Raw genomic sequence first — 21,639 nt, 5'->3', positions numbered from 1 at the left:
GATACTTATCCCTAAGTGCCTTATTTTCTAATACAAGTCCTGTTGCTAGCAGAGTGTGTGTGATGGACAGGACAAGGAGTGGGTTTAAAAATACAAATACTATGATAAAAATATGTCCTTTACTTTTTCATCAGATGCTTTTAAGACTCTATATTTTTCTGTACACAGGAATGTAGTGTTAAGCATAGTCCCACCTCAGATTTAATAACTTCATAAAAGGCTTATGTATTACTCATCAGTGTGTTTTCATACTTGACAATGTTTTTTACATAACTTAAATAAATTAAGATGAGCATCTACTCCCCTCTTCAAGAATATTTTGTTAAAATACCCTGCAAGCAGTAGACATTTGCAAGACAATAGCAAATAAACACCTCTTGGGATTCTGAATACATACTGAACTATTTCAACTGCACATTTGTTTTTTAGCCCAGATTCAGTAAAGTTCAAGGGTATCCAAGTATGAAATAGCTTGCGGAGAAATTCACATTGGTTTCTTAATTTAATTTACCTGTAACAAAAAGGCTACATTAGTTGAAAAAATAGAATATTATCTTTGGCAATTTTGGTTCAAATACAGACATTCAGAAAAGAATTTGGGTGATGTTGTTTCATAACATTGACTAAAGTATGGTACAACATGCACTGTAACTTTCTGTGTGGCAAAGTGTACTGCTAATATTGATACTGGCTCTGAATATGTCTAAAAGTACTGGAAAAGTGTCTACATAAAGGTGATCTATTCTTCTTCAGTAGATTAGCTTTATACACATAAATAAATTCATTATCTGAACAGTTATTTATAAACGAGAATATATTTCTTTCTACAGCATTGCAAAGCTAGTACGTGTTTGGGAGGAAAGACCAGACAGTGTCTGGCTTGCAGATCATCAATAAATGGAATAAATGAACTTAGAGGGTACAGCTGGGAATTCCACCCTTTCTGCCCCTTGGGCAACCACAATGACTGCCGGGTACTAAGTAAATGTAACAAATGCAAATTTGGACCACAAATCTTCATTGCTGGTTATATTGCACATGACAAAAAAGAACAGGCTAGTTTCAGATCCCAGGTTAATTTTAGAGAGGCAATACTTATGTGAAAAAGTAATTCACTGGACCAAATCCTTCCCTTTTTTCCTTTGTCCTTCCTTGCACAAAACTTCCATCAAAGCCAAGAGATAATTTGCCTTTGCTTGTGAGAAAGCACTGTAAGGGTTGACACATTTGTAATCCTTAACGAACACAGCTATTGCAAAATATCTTATTCGTTTAGAAATATCTGTGCTTTCCTTGTACAGTGGCTCAAACTACTGCATTCTCAAAAGCATCATTATTTTCTGTCCTGTGATAGCTTAATTTGTGCAGCTATGGAAGGATACAGTGGGGTATGCTTTTGTTCCTTCGTCCAAACTGCTTCTAACCATGCAGGAGTAGAAACAGGCTCTTTTCAAGGCTAGAACACACCCTCTCCTACCTTGCTCAGATGAGGACAAGAAGTTTTAGAGCTTGACCTGTGTTAGCCAGTTATCTTCAATTATCTCCAAAGCACAAATTAGGACAGCTTAGCTGCTGAGCTAAGACAGCAAACTTCACTGAGCACAGATTAGTAGCAGAACACTTCCTTCTCAGAATATTAGAGAAAGGGAGGAATAGAGTTACAATTTCCATGTTAGACTGTCACAGAGGAGCACACAGTGCTGCGCTGCTTGTACTGGACACATCACGCAGGAAGTATCTAAACCTATGTGATTATCAGATCAGTGGTTTTTCAAATTCATGAACCATAATTAGAAATCTTTCATAATTTCTAGCAAGCACTAGTTTGGTTTCCTCATTTATAATTCCAAAAGATGAAATGTGTAAGAGTCAGTGATAGTTATAAATCTCCATGAAAATTTAAGTGTTATAATAATGAAATGTTTTTTACATAAATTAAATAGCAATTAATATTTTCTCTTTCTCTTCGGAAGATAGGATATTAAAATAGTGTTGTTAGATTTCCTACTGTGAACATAATTTCCTGATTTTTTTTTACAATACATTATCATAATGTCAATAAAAGACTAAACCTAACAAGTAGAAAAAACTTGCCTGATGTAAGCGTAACACATAAAGTTGTCTTTTATGATGGCTATACAATATCATTTTAAGACCTAATAGCAAGTTGATTCAAAGGGTAAGACTTGCACTTACAAAGTCATTAAAGCAAGTAGAAAATTGCCTTCTACCATAGTCACCCACTCTTTTTAAATCAAAGAGTTTTATTGTTGTTGATGATGTTTGCATTTGCAGGAGGTAATTAGGGCATGAGACATCACACTCAGAGCCCTCAAGCTTGTCAAGAAGAACCATAAACTTCACTTGCAGAAAAAAAAAAAAAAAGCAGGCAGTTTAGGAGGGAAATTGCAGAGAATAGAGGGGGAAAAGGTTCATAGAATGTTAGGTCAGTTTGACCACTGCTGGGTCAATCCACAATATGGAGAAGCTCATAAAGTCTTCATGGAAGCACATGTTATTTCATTGCACTTACCCAAAAGAACGAAATTTAGAGGGTTTATAATTGGTAGCAGGAGTAGACAGTTGAAGGAGGAGATAGATGATGGCTCCTTGTTCTCCTCCTCTGCATTGTGCTGGCAAGCTGAATAGGGAAAGGTGTAATTCTCCCCCCTTCATCACAGCAGTGGTCACTTGTCCGCTGTAGCGCAGGGAACTCCGATTAGGCATGCTTTTCCCTGGAAGTCAATACCTCTGCACTGACACAATGAGATCCAGTCCCTAAGGCATGATCCAGGCTTTTGTTATTATCTCTTATTTGAAGGGGCTAGTTGACCCAATTGGTTAACACATTAGCTTTTCAATTTTATAGCCTTAAGTCACAGAAGACCTATTCCTTGTTTTTGGGTATTTCTCCATGGCAGAAAGCAAATTGGCAGTCTGTGCCCACCAGCCACAAAACCAGAGTTATGCCAAACAACTCTGTCCTGAACTTTATGGCTAATTAGCTGCTAAAGCTATGCCCAAGAAATAGGTTCTGTTGCCCATGGGAAGAAGTGTGTAGCCATTATTAATGTCCCAGCTTATATCTCTCAATAGGTCTTATAAGCAGTGCTGCTTAAAGAGACTAAATGTACAACAGGGAATTAAAAATTATAGTACCCCTCTCACTGACTGAAATATTGTAAACTTGTTTCACTGGGGCCAGGATTGGTGTCAATGTACTTTGTGTGAAAAGTGCAATAGAAGCATTAGTATTTGACAGCCCTGGTTGAAATAAGTGAAATTAATGGAGCTCTTTTCATATACGACAAGGCCATGGCACCCCTTTCATGCTGCTTACAGACAGAGAAAAGTCAATACTTTTTTATTACTTGATGCTGACCTACATTCTGCACTACAAGTGCCAGGCCCACTAATTGGTTTCAGTTGTGAGAAAAGTTTGCCCCAAAGAAACACTGGAGCAGATAAATCAATCTTTTTTAGGGTAGCTTAGTGGGTTTTGAGCACTTGAAATGACATTTGTGTTGTATTGACAGAATGGGTTGTTACACTCATTTTGTCATGTCAGAAGGCCCTGTACTAGTTGGAAGTATTGTTAACCAGTATTGATAAATTTGCTAAGAATAAAAGTTAGCTGGATCAACATTTTACTTGTATAACAGCTTGCCATTTCTGGTTTGCTTCCTTGTTAGAGACCTCCGTGGCTATTAATAGGTCAGAAAGCTTACTATGACAGCTCAATTTAAAACTCTAATTTTACTATTACAAGCATTAGGATCATAGGGAATACTTATATACGACCACTTAGTATTAAACAGAATGGGTTGTGGACTATGGCTGTACAATGGCACTTGGCAGTACTGCCTGGTTTTCAAATAAGGTGTGCACGAGGTGTGTCCCAGCTTTGTGGGGAAAGCAAGGTTTCTCGGTGGGCTTACCCTACACTAAGGACATAACTACTGCATGGACATTTATGCAGAATTTCCCATTGGATCCTCTAAAGTCTTGATGTGCACCTGAGGATGTGGATTTCAAGCTGAAGAAAAGTGAGTTTTTACTGTTCAGTAGCATGAAGATAGAATTAGGATTCTAGCAGCTGTGCCCACTTTTCAGTTATCCCTTTGTCCTGGTTTCAGCTGGGATAGAATTAACTGTCTTCCTAGTAGCTGGTACAGTGCTATGTTTTGAGTTCAGTATGTGAAGAATGCTGATAACACTGATGTTTTCAGTTGTTGCTCAGTAGTGTTTAGACTATAGTCAAGGATTTTTCAGCTTCTCATGCCCAGCCAGGGCACCTGACCCAAACTGGCCAACAGTGTATTCCATACCATGTGACGTCCCATCTAGTATAGGAACTAGGAAGGGGGGGGCAGGGATTTTTTTGGCCGCTCGGGGACGGGCTGGGTGTCGGTCGGCGGGTGGTGAGCAATTGCCCTGCGCATCATTTGTACATTTCAATCCTTTTATTACTACTGCTGTCATTTTGTTAGTGTTATCATTATCATTATTAGTTTCTTCTTTTCTGTTCTATTAAACCGTTCTTATCTCAACCCAGGAGTTTTACTTCTTTTCCTGATTTTCTCCCCCATCCCACTGGGTGGGGGGGGGGAGTGAGTGAGCGGCTGCGTGGTGCTTGGTTGCTGGCTGGGGTTAAACCACGACAGTCCTTTTTGGCGCCCAACGTGGGGCACGAAGGGTTGAGATAATGACAAACCTGACGAAAGCTTGTTAAAACAAATTTGTTTTAAGCGTACATTATGTTGATTTATGTATTTTTCGAGTTGTTGCTCTGGTTTTTAAGGCTCTGTTATGTATCACCTCGCTTGTTGTATGTAGTTCCTCTTCTACTGCTTATCATCCGTGGGAGGTGGATTAAGGTTTTCGCTTTGATGTATGGTATAACTCTGGTTTATGGTATGATAAAGTCATCGGCTGTGGGATTAATCCGGTATTTGCATTTAGCATTGTCACCTTTATACTGTGGGAGCCATCTGTGGGAAACTATTAATAATTATACCATTTACCTTTCCTCCATGGAAAACCAGTCTGTGGGTGGGGTACCTTTCTTCCCCTCTCCTTTCTCCTTCAGTCCAGTTACAATGGTGTTTGAGAATTTTGGAAAATTTGAATACTCCTGGAATGTTGGGACTAGCACGGTCCTAGCCCTACTGCTAGGAATTAGCATGCTTCTGAATGTGGTTCAGCTCTCGTTTAAGGTTAAACAGCTATTTAAGAAGATCACCCAGAGATGTTCCCCAAAGCTAGATAATTATGAGTGGCAGGGTGTGTGGGGTAGCATGGGCAAGTACCTAGGAAAGTGGGCACCTCCAATGTTTTGGAAATTCACCCCTGAACAAGTGCAGGATCCAGAAGAGCTAGTAAAATATTTGGAAGAGGTATGCTGTCACCCCGGCAGCTCCAGAGAGATACAAATCACTGCAACGTGCTGGGGCCTGGCCCATGCCTATCGAGCCCTGTTCAACACCACTCAGTACCCTCAAGGGGAAGAGAAAGTCTGTGGATCTAATAACAAAACGATGAGCACCGCGGCCACCCAAACCTTGGCAACAGGCGCTGCGGCCCCTCCAGCCCCGGCGACGAGAACTCGGGCTACCCAAACCTCGGCGACGGGCACTGTGGTCTCTCCAGCCCCAGCAATGAGTACTGCTGCTACCCAAACCTCGGCGACAGACACTGCGGTTATCCAAAACCCGGTGAGGGATACTGCAACTGAACCAGTGGACCAACCTGCACCAGCATCAGTTGCCCCCGTACAGAAAAAGAAATATACAAAAAAATCAGTTCGCTTAGCGAAGGATGAAGGTGAACCAGGGTCATCACGGGAACCGGAGGAAGAGGCAGAACCAGAGGTAATAACCCGGTCCCTATCCTTGAGTGAGCTGCGGGACTTGCGAAAAGACTTTGGCCGCCGTATAGGTGAGCATATTATCACCTGGCTTCTCCGATGCTGGGACAATGGGGCTAATAGCTTGGAATTAGAAGGTAGGGAAGCCAAGCAGCTGGGATCGCTTGCCAGGGAAGGTGGCATTGACAAGGCAATTGGAAGAGGGACACAAGCCATCAGCCTCTGGAGGCGACTCCTGTCAAGTGTGAAGGAAAGGTACCCCTTTAAGGAAGACGTTATATGTCAATCAAGCAAGTGGACCACCATGGAAAAAGGTATTCAATATCTGAGGGAATTAGCTGTGCTAGAGACAATTCATCATGACCCGGACAACCCACAATTACCCAAAGATCCAGACGAAGTCCAATGCACACGACCCATGTGGCGGAAGTTTGTACGGAGCGCACCATCATCCTATGCCAACGCATTGGCAATAATGGCCTGGAAGGATGAAGAGGCACCGACGGTGGAGGAAGTGGCTCGCCAACTCCGTCAATACGAAGAAAATCTCTCCTCCTCCCTACAAGCCTGCATTGCAGCTGTGGAGAAGCTGTCTGAGGATTTCCAGCAATTCAAAGAGGATATGTCCTACTCCACACGTGTACGGACCAATGTCTCAGCTATTAGGAGTGAGCGTTCCTCTGCCCAAGAGAGAGAATATAGAAGGCACACACCGCGAGGTGCCCTGTGGTTTTACCTATGTGATCAGGGAGAGGACATGAGGAAATGGGACGGAAAACCTACCTCGGTCCTAAATGCACGGGTACGTGAACTGCGAGGAAAAACCACCACAAAAGGGGATTCTACCAGGAAAAATGCCGCTCCAGTTTCCAAACAGAGTAGAAGGGCTGATTTTATTTCCGATCCTCTTGAAGGGACTTCTGAGCCAATTTTACGAGAAGTGAATACTGAATACTCTGACCAGAATTAGAGGGGCCCTGCCTCCAGCCAGGTGGAGGAAAGGGATAACCGGGTCTATTGGACTGTGTGGATTCGATGGCCTGGCACGTCAGACCCACAGGAGTATAAGGCTCTAGTAGACACCGGCGCACAGTGCACTCTAATGCCATCAAGTTATAGAGGGACAGAATCCATTTGTATTTCTGGTGTGACAGGGGGATCCCAAGAGTTAACTGTATTGGAAGCTGAAGTAAGCTTAACTGGAAATGAATGGCAGAAACACCCCATTGTGACTGGTCCAGAGGCTCCGTGTATCCTTGGCATAGACTACCTCAGGAGGGGGTATTTTAAGGACCCGAAGGGGTATCGATGGGCTTTTGGTATAGCTGCCTTGGAGACAGAGGGCACTGAACAGCTGTCTACCCTGCCTGGTCTCTCTCAAGACCCTTCGATTGTGGGGTTGCTCAAGGTTGAAGAACAACAAGTGCCAATTGCTACCACGACGGTGCACCGGCGGCAATATCGCACCAACCGAGACTCTCTGATTCCCATCCACAAGTTGATTCGCCAACTGGAGAGCCAAGGAGTGATCAGCAAAACTCGCTCACCCTTTAATAGTCCCATATGGCCAGTGCGGAAGTCTAATGGGGAGTGGAGACTAACAGTTGACTATCGTGGCCTGAATGAAGTTACACCACCGCTGAGTGCTGCCGTTCCAGATATGCTAGAACTTCAATACGAACTGGAGTCAAAGGCAGCCAAGTGGTATGCCACAATTGACATTGCTAATGCGTTTTTCTCAATCCCTCTGGCAGCAGAGTGTCGTCCACAATTTGCCTTTACTTGGAGGGGTGTCCAGTACACTTGGAATCGATTGCCCCAGGGGTGGAAACACAGCCCCATTTGCCATGGACTGATCCAGACTGCACTAGAAAAAGGTGAAGCTCCAGAACACCTGCAATACATTGATGACATCATCGTATGGGGCAACACGGCAGAAGAAGTCTTTGAGAAAGGGAAGAAAATAATCCAAATCCTTCTGAATGCCGGTTTTGCCATAAAAGAAAGTAAGGTCAAGGGACCTGCACAGGAAATCCAGTTTCTGGGAATAAAATGGCAAGATGGACGTCGTCAGATCCCAATGGATGTGATTAATAAAATAGCAGCTATGTCTCCCCCGACTAATAAAAAGGACACACAGGCCTTCTTAGGTGTCGTGGGGTTTTGGAGAATGCATATTCCAAATTACAGTTTGATTGTAAGCCCTCTCTATCAAGTGACCCGGAAGAAGAATGATTTTAAATGGGGCCCTGAACAACAACAAGCCTTTGAACAAATTAAACGGGAGATTGTTCATGCCGTAGCCCTTGGGCCAGTCCGGACAGGACAAGATGTTAAAAACGTGCTCTATACTGCAGCTGGGGAGAATGGCCCTACCTGGAGCCTCTGGCAGAAAGCACCTGGGGAGACCCGAGGCCGACCCCTGGGGTTTTGGAGTCGAGGATATAGAGGATCCGAGGCTCGCTATACTCCAACTGAGAAAGAGATATTGGCAGCGTATGAAGGCATTCGAGCTGCCTCAGAAGTGGTTGGTACTGAGACACAGCTCCTCTTAGCACCCCGACTGCCAGTGCTGGGCTGGATGTTCAAAGGGAGGGTCTCCTCTACACATCACGCGACTGACGCCACGTGGAGTAAGTGGATCGCATTGATCACACAACGGGCTCGCATAGGAAACCCCAGTCGCCCAGGAATTTTAGAAGTGATCACAGACTGGCCAGAAGGCAAAGATTTCGGAATGTCGCCAGAGGAGGAGGTGGCACGTGCTGAAGAAGCCCCGCTGTATAATAAACTGCCAGAAAATGAGAGGCAATATGCCCTGTTCACTGATGGGTCCTGTCGCATTGTGGGAAAGCATCGAAGGTGGAAAGCTGCTGTATGGAGTCCTACACGACAAGTTGCAGAAACTGCTGAAGGAGAGGGTGAATCGAGTCAGTTTGCAGAGGTGAAAGCCATCCAGCTAGCGTTAGATATTGCTGAAAGAGAAAAGTGGCCAGTGCTCTATCTCTATACTGACTCATGGATGGTGGCAAATGCCCTGTGGGGGTGGTTACAGCAATGGAAGCAGAGCAACTGGCAGCGCAGAGGTAAACCCATTTGGGCTGCTGCACTGTGGCAAGATATTGCGTCCCGGCTAGAGAATCTGGTTGTAAAAGTACGTCATGTAGATGCTCATGTACCCAAGGGTCGGGCCACTGAAGAACATCGAAACAACGAACAGGTGGATCAGGCTGCCAAGATTGAAGTGGCTCAGGTGGACCTGGACTGGCAACATAAGGGTGAGCTATTTATGGCTCGGTGGGCCCATGATACTTCAGGCCATCAGGGAAGAGATGCAACATATAGATGGGCTCGAGACCGAGGGGTGGACCTGACCATGGACACTATCGCACAGGTTATCCATGAATGTGAAACATGTGCTGCAATTAAGCAAGCCAAGCGGTTAAAGCCCCTGTGGTATGGAGGGCGATGGCTGAAATATAAATTTGGGGAAGCCTGGCAGATTGACTATATCACACTCCCACAAACTCGCCAAGGCAAGCGCTATGTGCTTACAATGGTGGAAGCAACCACCGGATGGCTGGAAACATATTCTGTACCCCATGCCACTGCCCGGAACACTATCCTGGGCCTTGAGAAGCAGGTCTTGTGGCGACATGGCACCCCAGAAAGAATTGAGTCAGACAATGGGACTCATTTCCGAAACAACCTCATAGACACCTGGGCCAAAGAGCATGGCATTGAGTGGGTGTATCATATCCCCTATCATGCACCAGCCTCTGGGAAAATTGAGCGATACAATGGACTGTTAAAGACTACATTGAGAGCAATGGGGGGTGGAACCTTCAAACATTGGGATACACATCTAGCAAAAGCCACCTGGTTAGTCAACACCAGAGGATCTGCCAATCGGAGTGGCCCTGCCCAATCAGAATTTTTACATACTGTAGAAGGGGATAAAGTCCCTGTAGTGCACATGAAAAACATGTTAGGGAAAACAGTCTGGGTTACTCCTGCCTCAGGCAAAGGTAAACCCATTCGTGGGATTGCTTTTGCTCAAGGGCCTGGGTGCACTTGGTGGGTGATGCGAAAAGACGGAGAAGTCCGATGTGTGCCTCAAGGGGACTTGATTTTAGGTGAAAATAGCCAGAATTAAACTGTATGATATTAGTTGCTATATAACCCTGCTACTGTATGTTATCATTACTATAATTGTTATATGCTATATCCATAGTACTATAGTAAGAATCACTTGGATCAAGCAAGAAAGAACTGTGATAAAACTGAGCAAAGCACCGTAGAGGTGGAACCGGAACTGACTCCAGCATGCAACAATCCAACGGTGCACACCATCCTCCTGCTGCATCAAATGTCATCTGCTCCTCACACCACACAGAAGCCCAATTCTGCTCTACCGACTGAGAGGACTTTGCACCATTCCTCCTGCCCAGACAGACTGGTATGACAGATGGAGCCCAGAGTCGGAAACTAAATGAACTCAACAAACATTTTATGAACATAACCCATGAACTAAAGAACTAATATCTCTGTGTGTATATACTTTTATATATATATATATCATTGGTCATACGTCTCAAAGAGATGGAAAGGTGGTGATGATTGATCAGAATGTAACTAAAGGTATGGAAACTGAGCATGACGTCAATGGTATAGAATAAGGGGTGGATACTGTCCTGGTTTCAGCTGGGATAGAATTAACTGTCTTCCTAGTAGCTGGTACAGTGCTATGTTTTGAGTTCAGTATGTGAAGAATGCTGATAACACTGATGTTTTCAGTTGTTGCTCAGTAGTGTTTAGACTATAGTCAAGGATTTTTCAGCTTCTCATGCCCAGCCAGGGCACCTGACCCAAACTGGCCAACAGTGTATTCCATACCATGTGACGTCCCATCTAGTATAGGAACTAGGAAGGGGGGGGCAGGGATTTTTTTGGCCGCTCGGGGACGGGCTGGGTGTCGGTCGGCGGGTGGTGAGCAATTGCCCTGCGCATCATTTGTACATTTCAATCCTTTTATTACTACTGCTGTCATTTTGTTAGTGTTATCATTATCATTATTAGTTTCTTCTTTTCTGTTCTATTAAACCGTTCTTATCTCAACCCAGGAGTTTTACTTCTTTTCCTGATTTTCTCCCCCATCCCACTGGGTGGGGGGGGGGGGAGTGAGTGAGCGGCTGCGTGGTGCTTGGTTGCTGGCTGGGGTTAAACCACGACACCTTCTGCCATTGATTCTTAACAGAAGTTACCTACAGTTGTAGGTCTTTATAGTAGCAACAGATATAATTCCAGCACTACAAAAAATTTTTTCTGAGATCCAAGCCTTTCATGGATTGGTTTACCTTTTGCATAGCACATGGTGTCATGGTTGACACCATGCAATTACAGTGTCTTCAGTATTGTTAGATTGGCTCAGAAGAGGGCTCGGTGCTCTGAATCACCACTATAGGTGGAACACTTTTCATTAGAGAGGTTATACAATTTATCTTTGAAACATCTTCACCTGCTACTTTTCCTAACCTGTGAAGGAAATCTGCATTCATACAACCTAATGCAACTTTAATCTCTATTTATGCAACCAAATCTCTATTTGTGCAACAAAATGAAATTTTGTCATTATAGAGAAAGACTATGCAAAGCTGTAACTCAGGTATCGTAAATTTATTGTAAGCTTATTGTTTCAAGTTTATCACATGCTTAACAGCTTCATAATTATTATGGACTTGATAGATTTGTTATAGGAAATTACCCAAAGTGTGTATGCAGGAACTGAGAATAAATGGTCATAATGGTACATTCTGGCCTTAAAATCTGTGAGTAGATATGCTACTGCTGTTTGCCTATTCTTGCTTTGGTCTGAAGCAGCTGACTTTCTACTTCATTGAATTTGCAAGAAGATACTTAATTGTAATTCCTATCTCATCCCAAAGTGCATTTTTATATTACAGGAAATTGTACAGCACTCTCAAAATTGTTTGGAAAGAAACACTGTTAGTGCAAATTTATCACTAGAATAGGAGGGAACACATTTTCAAAGGCCTTCAGGCTGATATGTAGGTCTACAAGGTCCCGTTGTTTTGCCAATGTTATTTGTGCATGGTCTGTATTTACGTATGTCTGCATAGTCAGATGTAAAATCTCTTTAGAATTTGCTTTTATAATAACATTCCAAAGATAAACTATGTGAGCATTTCGCAAGTCTAATCTATGACATCAGTGTGCTGATTGAGACAAATCTTTGGTGGCTTTATGTCACCTTTTTGACTCCATTGTTTAGAACTGATGAGCACACATGACAGTCAAGTAGTCAAATATATTGAAAGGGCCCATAGGTCTTGTTAAGATCTGTCAGTTGAACTTGAGTCACTTACAATTTACTAGAGTGAAAGGAGTCAGAGCTTGACAACTTTAAAAAGGAAGTGTTACATTGACTTCATTTGGGAATTCAAAAATTGGTCTTGGTCCTGAGAATTACAGGTCTCTGATGCTGAGAATTATATGGCATGATTTAAAAATGCATTGTGGGAAAATTCCATAAAGCTCAGCTCTGTGCTCCTATGATCCTGAGACTGCAAAACTGTAGGGTCAATCCCACCAATATGTGGGAATTCATATTTGTAAGCTAATTCGTTCCATCTACCAACAATGAGCGACTGTCGGTGAAAAGAATTTTGAAGCAGCCTGTTTTTCTCCACTCACAACTTTTGTTCTTGCAGCTTCAGAAGGATTATCTACATAACTTCATAACTTCCATGACATAGCAATCAGCTTAAACTCAAGATGATCCTGGCAGTCTACCAGAATCAACCAGCAGTGCATTGCAGTGCTTCGCTGCACGATTTGAACCTACATTTTACCATCAAATTAGATAGACATGAGAACCTGGCTTCCAATTCCTTTCCCTTTGTGCTGCTACAATGATACAGTGGGATAGACTGTGTTCAGTGCTGTGAGGTAGATCTTGCAAGGCCGAGTGGTATTTTCAGGCCTTACTTTCTCACACTGTTGAAATCTGATTACATCTTCCAATACAGAAATGGCTGGGGTTCTTTTCCTAGAAGGATATTTATATGTTATATGCAAACTGCGCAACATTTATCTAGTATACTTTTTCAACTGCTTTAATTAGTCTAGCTGTAAAGCCAGCAACACTTTTATTTATCTGTGAGACTGTGTGATGTTTCCTAAATGTGGTCAAACATAACTGCTGTCGTCATAATCAGAGCCAGTTGTTTAAATGCTCAGTTGTGAGTATCTAGTGAAATAGCTTTAAATAACAAGATAAACAGTACAGCTGCCAACCCAAAGTAATCTTACACTGAGGGGGCGTGTGGCACAGAAAATTTCCTCTTTGTCATTTTGATTTGAGTTTGAAGCTGGACCTGGGCTTAGTTCCAGCTCAAAAAACTGTTCACTTCAAAGGCTCCTAAATCGTCCCAAAGAGCTAATTTTGGCAGCCAATTGTTTTTGTTTGGCCAGGCATCCTAATAGCAAAAGCCGTCTGCTCCAGCAAATGAAGACTTCTTCACTGCTCAGACTTACCATTCCTGATTTTATCTTGATGTGAGGGGTGTGCACTTTCTACTCATTTCCCCATCTCACCCCAAGTTCACTGCTTTTTTTGTTAAACTGTACATAACTGTCCTGCATGTAAATTAAAAATATACTTCCTATTTTCAAAATAAAGTATACTGTATTCTGCTCTGAATTATGCTTAATGCTAAATTATAGCCATATTATCTGTTTGCTTTCTTGGCAACTAGAACTGTTTTTTCTTTCCATTCCCATGAACAATATTAGCCTGGTGAATTTACTGAATTAAATATAACTAGCTTCACCTTAGAAGGAAACTATTTGCAGTTATGCTGGAGTTATAATAATATTTATTATAATAATTATATGGACAACTTTTCCTGCAGTAAGAAGGTACTTGTGATGCCAAACACACAATGAAAATTAAAATACCATGCCATTCTTAAAGTATAACATGAAAATATGCAAATAGGCTGTTTCTGTTGGGTAAGAAATAGGGTGGTACAAGGCGTAGAGAAACATTTAAGAATTAAATCTTGTGAACAGTTAAGAATGGGGCAGTACTCACTTTCACACCACACAGGGAGTATTTCATTTTGCATGTATATGTCTACCTTGCTATTTTAAGATTTATGCACCAGAATGTTGGAGGAATCATACCAAATAAGTTTAAGTATGAGATGTAAGAAATTATATGCTCACAGTTTGGCAATACGCAGTGCGGATGAAACTCAGGTGGGCCATGTCAGTGTTTGCATAAAGCTTACCAGAAGTCGTAGTTGCTCTGTCTGTTTATGGAGATTCAGCTGAACCATGGTCTGTGAAGTAGCTAAATCTAAATTATCCAGGGAATGATACTTCTGCTTCATGTCGTTTTTCAGAAAAAAAAAATAAAAAATCTGTTTTTAAGAGAAAACTAAACCTTTCAAATTGTGAAATGTGTTGAAAAGGTAAAAATTTTAGCTTTCATTCACTCATGGCCTCAGACATTTTATGAAGACATTGCATTTCCATGCATTTTCAAAGAGCATCATGCTGGCAATAGAAAATAGCAGAAAGCGTTCAGACCAACTTCTTTCTTAAAAATTAATCATCAGATCCTGGAAAGCTGATAATTCATCTGTGGTATGTTACTTTCAGAAAGGGAAAATTATTTTAATACAAAACAAATATTTTATATTGCTGATACTATTCCCAGTATTTTGGGGTCAAAGAAAATTATTTTATTAAGAATGCTTTAAAATCTTGATCTTGAACACCATGGACTTGCTAATCATTTACCATGAGTGTTTATTAGTAAGAAGCTAGATCACAGTAGTTTTTAGAATACTTAGCCTGTATTACTTTCTTGTTTGTTGGCTGTATTCACATTGTACTCTTAAGGCACAGGTTCACTTGCATTTCTCTTGTTCAATTTAGATTTGTAAGCATTTGCATTTTAAAAAAATTGAATGTAATAACCAAGAACTTTTCCTGGAAAAAACATGTTCAGGAATAACCCTACTTGTATTTTTCCTACCAGAACTCCTAATCAATTTGTTGCCACTAATACTTATTTAATATATATTAATTTTTTTACCTTTTCTCATGAAGCTGATTTAATATCCATGTTTTAATGTTAACCAAGGTAGAAAAGTTAAAATATTGCAAGGATATCTTGCTGTCTTTAACTTACCTGGCTGCCAGGGAGGAGAATGCAATTTTGTATACAGTGATTTGCAAAAGACTATAAAATTTAAGTTTTGGAGCAGCGCCTATAGTTTTGCAGTGCCTATAGTTACTTAGAGTTTGAAATACATATTTGCTTGCAGTTAAATCAATCAGTTCTTGTGCTCTTCTTCAAAGTAATGTATTTATGAAGTAAAAATGTATGTCATATACATTATCTTGCATAATTTGCATTCTAACTCATTTAATGAAATGTAACTAGAAGACAATATTTAAAGCTCTAAAATACCTTTTAAAAAAAAAGGTAAAACCATGAAAACCAAAGTTAACACTTTTTTTGTCTCTCTTATTTCTTTAGGACTTTCAAACAGTGTTACCATCGATTGTTCTCTTCGAAAAGTTTGGAAAAACTTATTCCAGAACTGGGCAAATAGTGTAATTGTCCCATAAACTACACAGTATGACAGCTGATAAGTAATCAATAAATGGATTTCAGTAAATGCACAGCAGTATGTTGACTGAATGTCCCATAAAGTACTATTTCTGTAAAGTGATGTATACTATGTCTGAAGTAGTGTTAATTGATTTTGCTTGATTTTTAAGCAATACAGTTTCCAAGATTTATCAAAAAAACATTTTTTTTGTGGTTTTCAAAAAAAAAAAAGTATTATCTTAGGAAAATGATTTCTGAAAATGCTACTTTTTATTTAAAGTAAATCCTTTAGGATACAAAACCAGAGTAATCAAGTAAAAGAACTTGGAATCACATTGTATTTATTACAGATTTGTAAGTGAGGTTAACACTAAAAAAAGAGAAAAGTTTTAAAGTTACATCTGGGCTTTTTGTGACAACTATAACATATCTGGTTCATCATTGTTGTTCATCACTTTCAGTGTTAGTATACATCCTTTTTAAATACTGATCCATCTCTTCAGACGGACAGGATAGGCTATTTACGTGGAAGATACTATTTTAAATCTTTTTAGCTCTTCTGTGGGTGATATAACATCAGTGTTGAAAAAATAAAGTTCTGACAACATATACACCTTAGATCAGTTTTTGTATATCCACTGAATTTTCTTTATCAATAGCTGTGTATTTACTCCTAGTCCCATGTTAAGCAGACTGATATGTGGGTACATAATCATGTGATGCTTGGCAAAGAACACATTTGATCACACAAACCTGATATTTGTTTGCTGTGTTCACTAGCATGCAATCCTGCAAAATATTGAGTATCTTAACTCAATTGAGCCCATTAACTTCAAAAGAGTCAAAGAATTCAGCATCATGGAAAGACTTCAGCATTTCTTAAGAGCAAATCATAAGCTAATTCTTAAAATCGTGTGAATGAATTTTTACAGGAGTTTTATGCTGAATTCTTGAGGATACCATGTTTGCTTTTCATATCATTTGACTACATTTGAATCAAATATATCTGTTTATCTGTTACTCAATAGTAGGTTTTTTATTGCTATTTTGAGTTTTGTTATGTGATTCTTTTGTCCCCTACAAATGTGCAGAAAACCTCCATGAGATGTCTGTTTCTATGAATACTTTCTGAACGAGGAGTCACAAACTTCACTTCTGCAGGTTTTCAACTGTCAGCCTAGTGAAGAAGTTTTACTGCTATCATACGCAAGAGCAAGAGCACTTTCAATTCCATTACAGTAGATTACCAGTGCAGGCACTGGCCCGTACTGTTGTTACTTTTTGGAGTTTGTCATTTTCAAGCTTTGAAAAGTTTATTCTTCTGCATGGCAATGAGAAATTAACTCTGGGAAGTGAGAAGCAGCCACCTCAGTGAGTCTCCCCGATAAGATTTAATCTGATCAAATGTATCAGAGTGCTTTAGTTGTTCGTGGAAGGGATTGAACATGAGACGTTTGTGCAAAACTGTTGATGAATAAAGATGCCTCAGTAATTTTTATATGTGAGAGCTATCAATTTGATTGCTTCAGCTTTAAGGTAGTTCATCACAGTAATTCACCCTGTGTTACCTCTTTAACTTCATACCACAGTTTCCCATCAGTTCGATTAGAAATAGCAATGCCTTTATCAGATTAATCTTTCTTTCTCTTTCTTCCTTTCAGTATCTCTGACCCCAGGACAAAACAAAGCCTACTGTGCAGCCTGTACTGCACTGGTGGCAGTGCTCATAGCTAAGGGTCTGGAGCACAGATGGAGGTTAAAACCAACACTTCTAATTTTAATTGTTTGATACACACACACTTGTCCTCCTCTTCAGAAAAAAAAAAAAGTTTCTGTAGAATTCTAAGCAGCTAACTACTTGCCAGAAACCTTCTTACAGAAAAACAGGTCTGTTCATTCATTAGCTAAATAAGCACTACAAAATTAATAAAGTAGCAACCATATTACCTGCAAGATTTGGGTTTTGAGGTTCTTTTCCCAATTATATTTCATAGGGAATCCAATATTTTATTTAACTGGAGTTCACACAGAATTTGTGTCATTCTTGAGCATATAACATCCAAACTTGTGTGGCCACACTATAATCCCAGAATCCTTTAATTTCTCATTAAGTACATTCAGCACTTATTCAGTACATTTATATAAACCACTTGATAATTATTCTAGTCGGACCTTTACCAATTCTTCCATTATGTAGAGACTTTTTATTATTTTTATTACTCTCCTAAACTGCATGTAAACACATGCAGAGAATTAACAGAGGATTAGCTTGAATATATATTTAAATATAAAAGCATATCAATCTCTGAAACTTTAGATGGATCTTGACTTTTTTTTTTAGTTTTAATTCCCATCCAGATGCTGCACAATCCAGGAACCTTTGTGAGCTTGGACTAGAGAACCTGCCCCTACATTTTTTCTACATATGGATGAGGCTGGTAAAGAAAACTCTCAATACTAAAAGGAACAGCTAGTAATAATTTAAGAACCCAGTCTTGTTCGACTCCCTTGATCACAAAAGAAGCTCAGAATACATAATATAGCGCAAGGGACACCAGTAAGTTTTTATTATGTAGAGGAATTGGACATCATGAACGATTGAAAAAATAATTTGGAAGTGATTGCTAGCAACACTGCAGTATGTAAGAAAGGAGAAAAAAGATAAATTTTAGCCCTGGGGTGGATCTAATTTCTGTGACTCTGGGACAGACTACTACTTCCATTCGGTAACCCTCTGTGGCAAGCAAGTGAATGTGTCTGTCTGGCAAAGTTTCGTTTTGCTCTCTTGTTTGAATCAAAATGTTTGCATGTAGCAAACTCACAGTTTCTATCCAAAGCCAGTTAAGACTAAAATTTTGATATTTTTATTCACTGCAATAATGTAGTGAACAAGACAGTAAGAATTTTGATGATGTCATTATGTAACCAGTCTATCAATATAAACACTAAGTGATTGTGTGATTTTACTTTACTCCTGTTTATCTTTCTTACTGATGTAGTTTACCATATCAATTTTAATTATCAAATTACTTTTTGTAATATATTTGAGTAATGTATTTTTAATATTTTATTTACTGTAGGTTTTCCTTATTAATAAAATTATTGTTTTATGACATTCCAATACTGAATGGTGTGTACTTTAGAGAAGATTTTTTCCGTTTTATAGGCGATGTTACAATCTATTCTAGCAGTATAAAATCTTAACACACAGAACGGGTATAGATAGAGGCACTGGGAAAGGAACCCTCTGAAAATTTGAAATGGACTCATGGATCTTGATGAGTCTGCAAGTTATGTAGCCTCTTGGAAATGTAGTTGGCTATGACATTTAGCAAACTACTCACAGCAGTATTGAAAAATCAAAAAGAATCACTGTGATGCCACAGAAATAGACAAATATAAGAAGCTGTGTATCAGTCTTCTGTAAAAGAAGAGTAATTACCCTAATTGCCCCATTAGATGTATTTCAGTCACTTATATTTGAACAAATGTGAATATTAAAACATAAATAGCCAAACTATACCAAAGCGACCTCTTTGCTGTTTTCTGCGATAACAAAATATGGCCTTCAGCATGCAGCAGGACAAGCATGATCCTTGCTTTTCAGCCACAGAAACACAAATATTTTTTGTGATTTGGACTGATTTAATCCATATGTACAGGGGGGAAAAATTACTCTTGGGCTTTTTCATACTGCATGGCTGAAGGAGCTTATCAAATACCTTTAGGAAACAGCACTTACCAGGAAGAACCTGTCATACCAGCTCACTAACCGAGTATCTCTGATACGTCACTTAGATATCTTTGTCTAATGTATAAAAAGCCTGGAACATAATACTTTGATGTCCACTGATATCTGAGCAGTTTGTATAGATCATAGGTCTTGAAAGAGTCAAACAATAATGTTGTTTATTTCTACAGCAGATATACTGGCCTACATGCCAGGTGCTAAGCATTCAAAGCTTCTATGCTAATGAACAATGATCTTTGGGTTTAACCACCACTGGGGATCACAGCACTCATACAAAAGATGCAGGCAATGTCATTAAAATGGAACAGCAATGTCCTAAAAGTTGCTCACAACATCTCACATCATGAGAAGTTTCAGGGATATTAGAAAATGTCTGGTAACATCTTTTCTTACCAAATCTATCTGCTGTTACTCGGTGGATTAAGGAACCTTCAGTGTTGCTGCCCAATAATTTTGTTTGACTCCTATATAGCTGATGTTGTATACACAGAAAATCTCTTAATTTAGGTAATTTAAGAACTGCCTTCGGGGTTGATCCAAGATGTTCTCAACACTTGTCAGAGAAAACATTTAGCTTGTAATGCCCTCTAGAGGCAGAATTGCTATAACAGTGTTGCCCACAGATTTACTCTACACTTTTCTAGTCCAACTGTGATGCTGTAGCTTTCAAGCAAGAGCTTTTTTTTTTTTTGTTTTGTTTTAAAATAAGCTACACTTCACATTTCTATAGGAGCAGAGGTCTAGAACCGTTAGGGACTCTGCAACTGATCTAGGTGCCTCATTCTGGACTTGTACTGAAGTTGTCTCAGCTGAGATGTGGCCGTATTTAAACTGAAAAGCAAAATGGTGATGCTTGTAAACAATAATGGAGTTTGACATACCAATGCTTGACTTTGAATAAGACTCTGAAAGCATCAAGATTTTAAAAAATATTTCTGTTTACTATTATTCCAAAGGATGTGTTTGCCCCATGCCTTTCATAAATCCATGGTCCTCAATTTAATTAATTTAGTTCTGCATAGTCAAGTTTGTTAGAAAGATGAGGAGTTCTGGTTTTTACTGGCAACCATGGGCCTCTATACTCAGAATAGCAGGGATTGAAAAGCAGAGGATGTATGTAATTCCTTAATTGTAAAATCTGGATTACCCCATACTAAAACAGAAATGCTACAACCACAAAGGATTCACACCCATGTAATCAGAAACTGAAGCCTGAAGCTTTTATTTGTCTTAACTGCATTCATAAAACTTTTTTTTTTGTAAATTTTCATTCACAAGTTGTCAAAGGTTTCTGGTAGGCCTAGAAAAATGTCAGCAAAGAAGCTCAGACAATGCAAAGCTGTCTTGGCTTTGTATTCTTCCATCTTTTAATAGTTCAGCTCATTAATGAGAAAATCATCTGACTGCTGGCACAATCAGATACAGTCACTTACCAGTACATTGAGTTCAGTTTATAGTACTCCGATTCATATTCATGATCAGAGGATGCAGTGGAGCAATTCATTAGTGCACTGCTGCATTAAGCAATCACTGCCAAAATGTGACATATTGAGAGTTTGCATTAAACTGCTTCCTTTGAGAATCTTTTGGTTAAGAAATCCCTAAGTGCAGAAATCTGTTGAGATAAATCACTCAGGCACTTCAAGAAAAACATTGAGACTCCACATATATAACAGTTAAAAAAAATCCATTCACTGGTGCTATTGTCCGTGTGCCATGATAGCATCCTCAAATGCAAGTTTAGGCTATTATAACAGCTAATGACATGTATAAACTAGATTAGCATTATCCCAAACTGAATCCTCTTTCTTACTCTTAATTACTTTATGCTGTCTACTGAAAGTTAAGGTTCTTTTTGTTTTGGGTCAAGATATTCAACATCAAAAACCCAACTGTATATATTCTGTATGTCTGCTCGTGGTACAAATAAGGGGCACTTGCAATTGCAGCCTGTACATGCTCATCTCATAATGACTCTGTTTTTAAAGAGGTACGGTGCTTATAAATTAGAAGGACATGCTCCTTGTGTACCATCGTGAGAAGAAGGTGAGGCCAGGTTTAGCTACCTTCTCACTTTTTAAGTTTGTAGCATGGTATTGTGGTGATTCCTTGTCCACATGCTTCATTTGATTCCACCATATCATTTTCTACTGACAACTGTTCTTCCAGTTTATCATCTCTTCTCCAGATTTAGAAAAGCCTGAGCTACTCAGTGGTAAGAGATGTGTAGAAAGAAAGAAAGAAAGGAGTAGAACTGTAAATTTGTGATCACTCATACACAAGCAAAATAGGTGCTAAACTTTCTTTTAATGTGCCCTTAATGTAACTCCTCTCCCTTGAGTAGGATTACTCTTGGTTTCTCTCACTGGTATT

The 21,639-nt window shown here is 39.8% G+C and overlaps 1 protein-coding gene across 1 annotated transcript in view; it reads left to right on the top strand.

Annotated features, from left to right (window-relative positions):
• Positions 1-15,521, top strand: part of SPATA17 (spermatogenesis associated 17) — a 99,701-nt gene extending 84,180 nt beyond the window's left edge. Inside the window, exon 10 of the mRNA XM_075042024.1 lies at positions 15,441-15,521. Coding sequence (XP_074898125.1) covers positions 15,441-15,521 — 81 coding nt within the window. The remainder of the gene's footprint in view (positions 1-15,440) is intronic.
• Positions 15,522-21,639: the final 6,118 nt, after the last annotated feature.

This window comes from Buteo buteo, chromosome 12 (assembly GCF_964188355.1).
Source record: "Buteo buteo chromosome 12, bButBut1.hap1.1, whole genome shotgun sequence".
Classification (NCBI taxonomy): Eukaryota; Metazoa; Chordata; class Aves; order Accipitriformes; family Accipitridae; genus Buteo; species Buteo buteo.
This window is presented reverse-complemented; position numbering and strand designations above follow the sequence as displayed.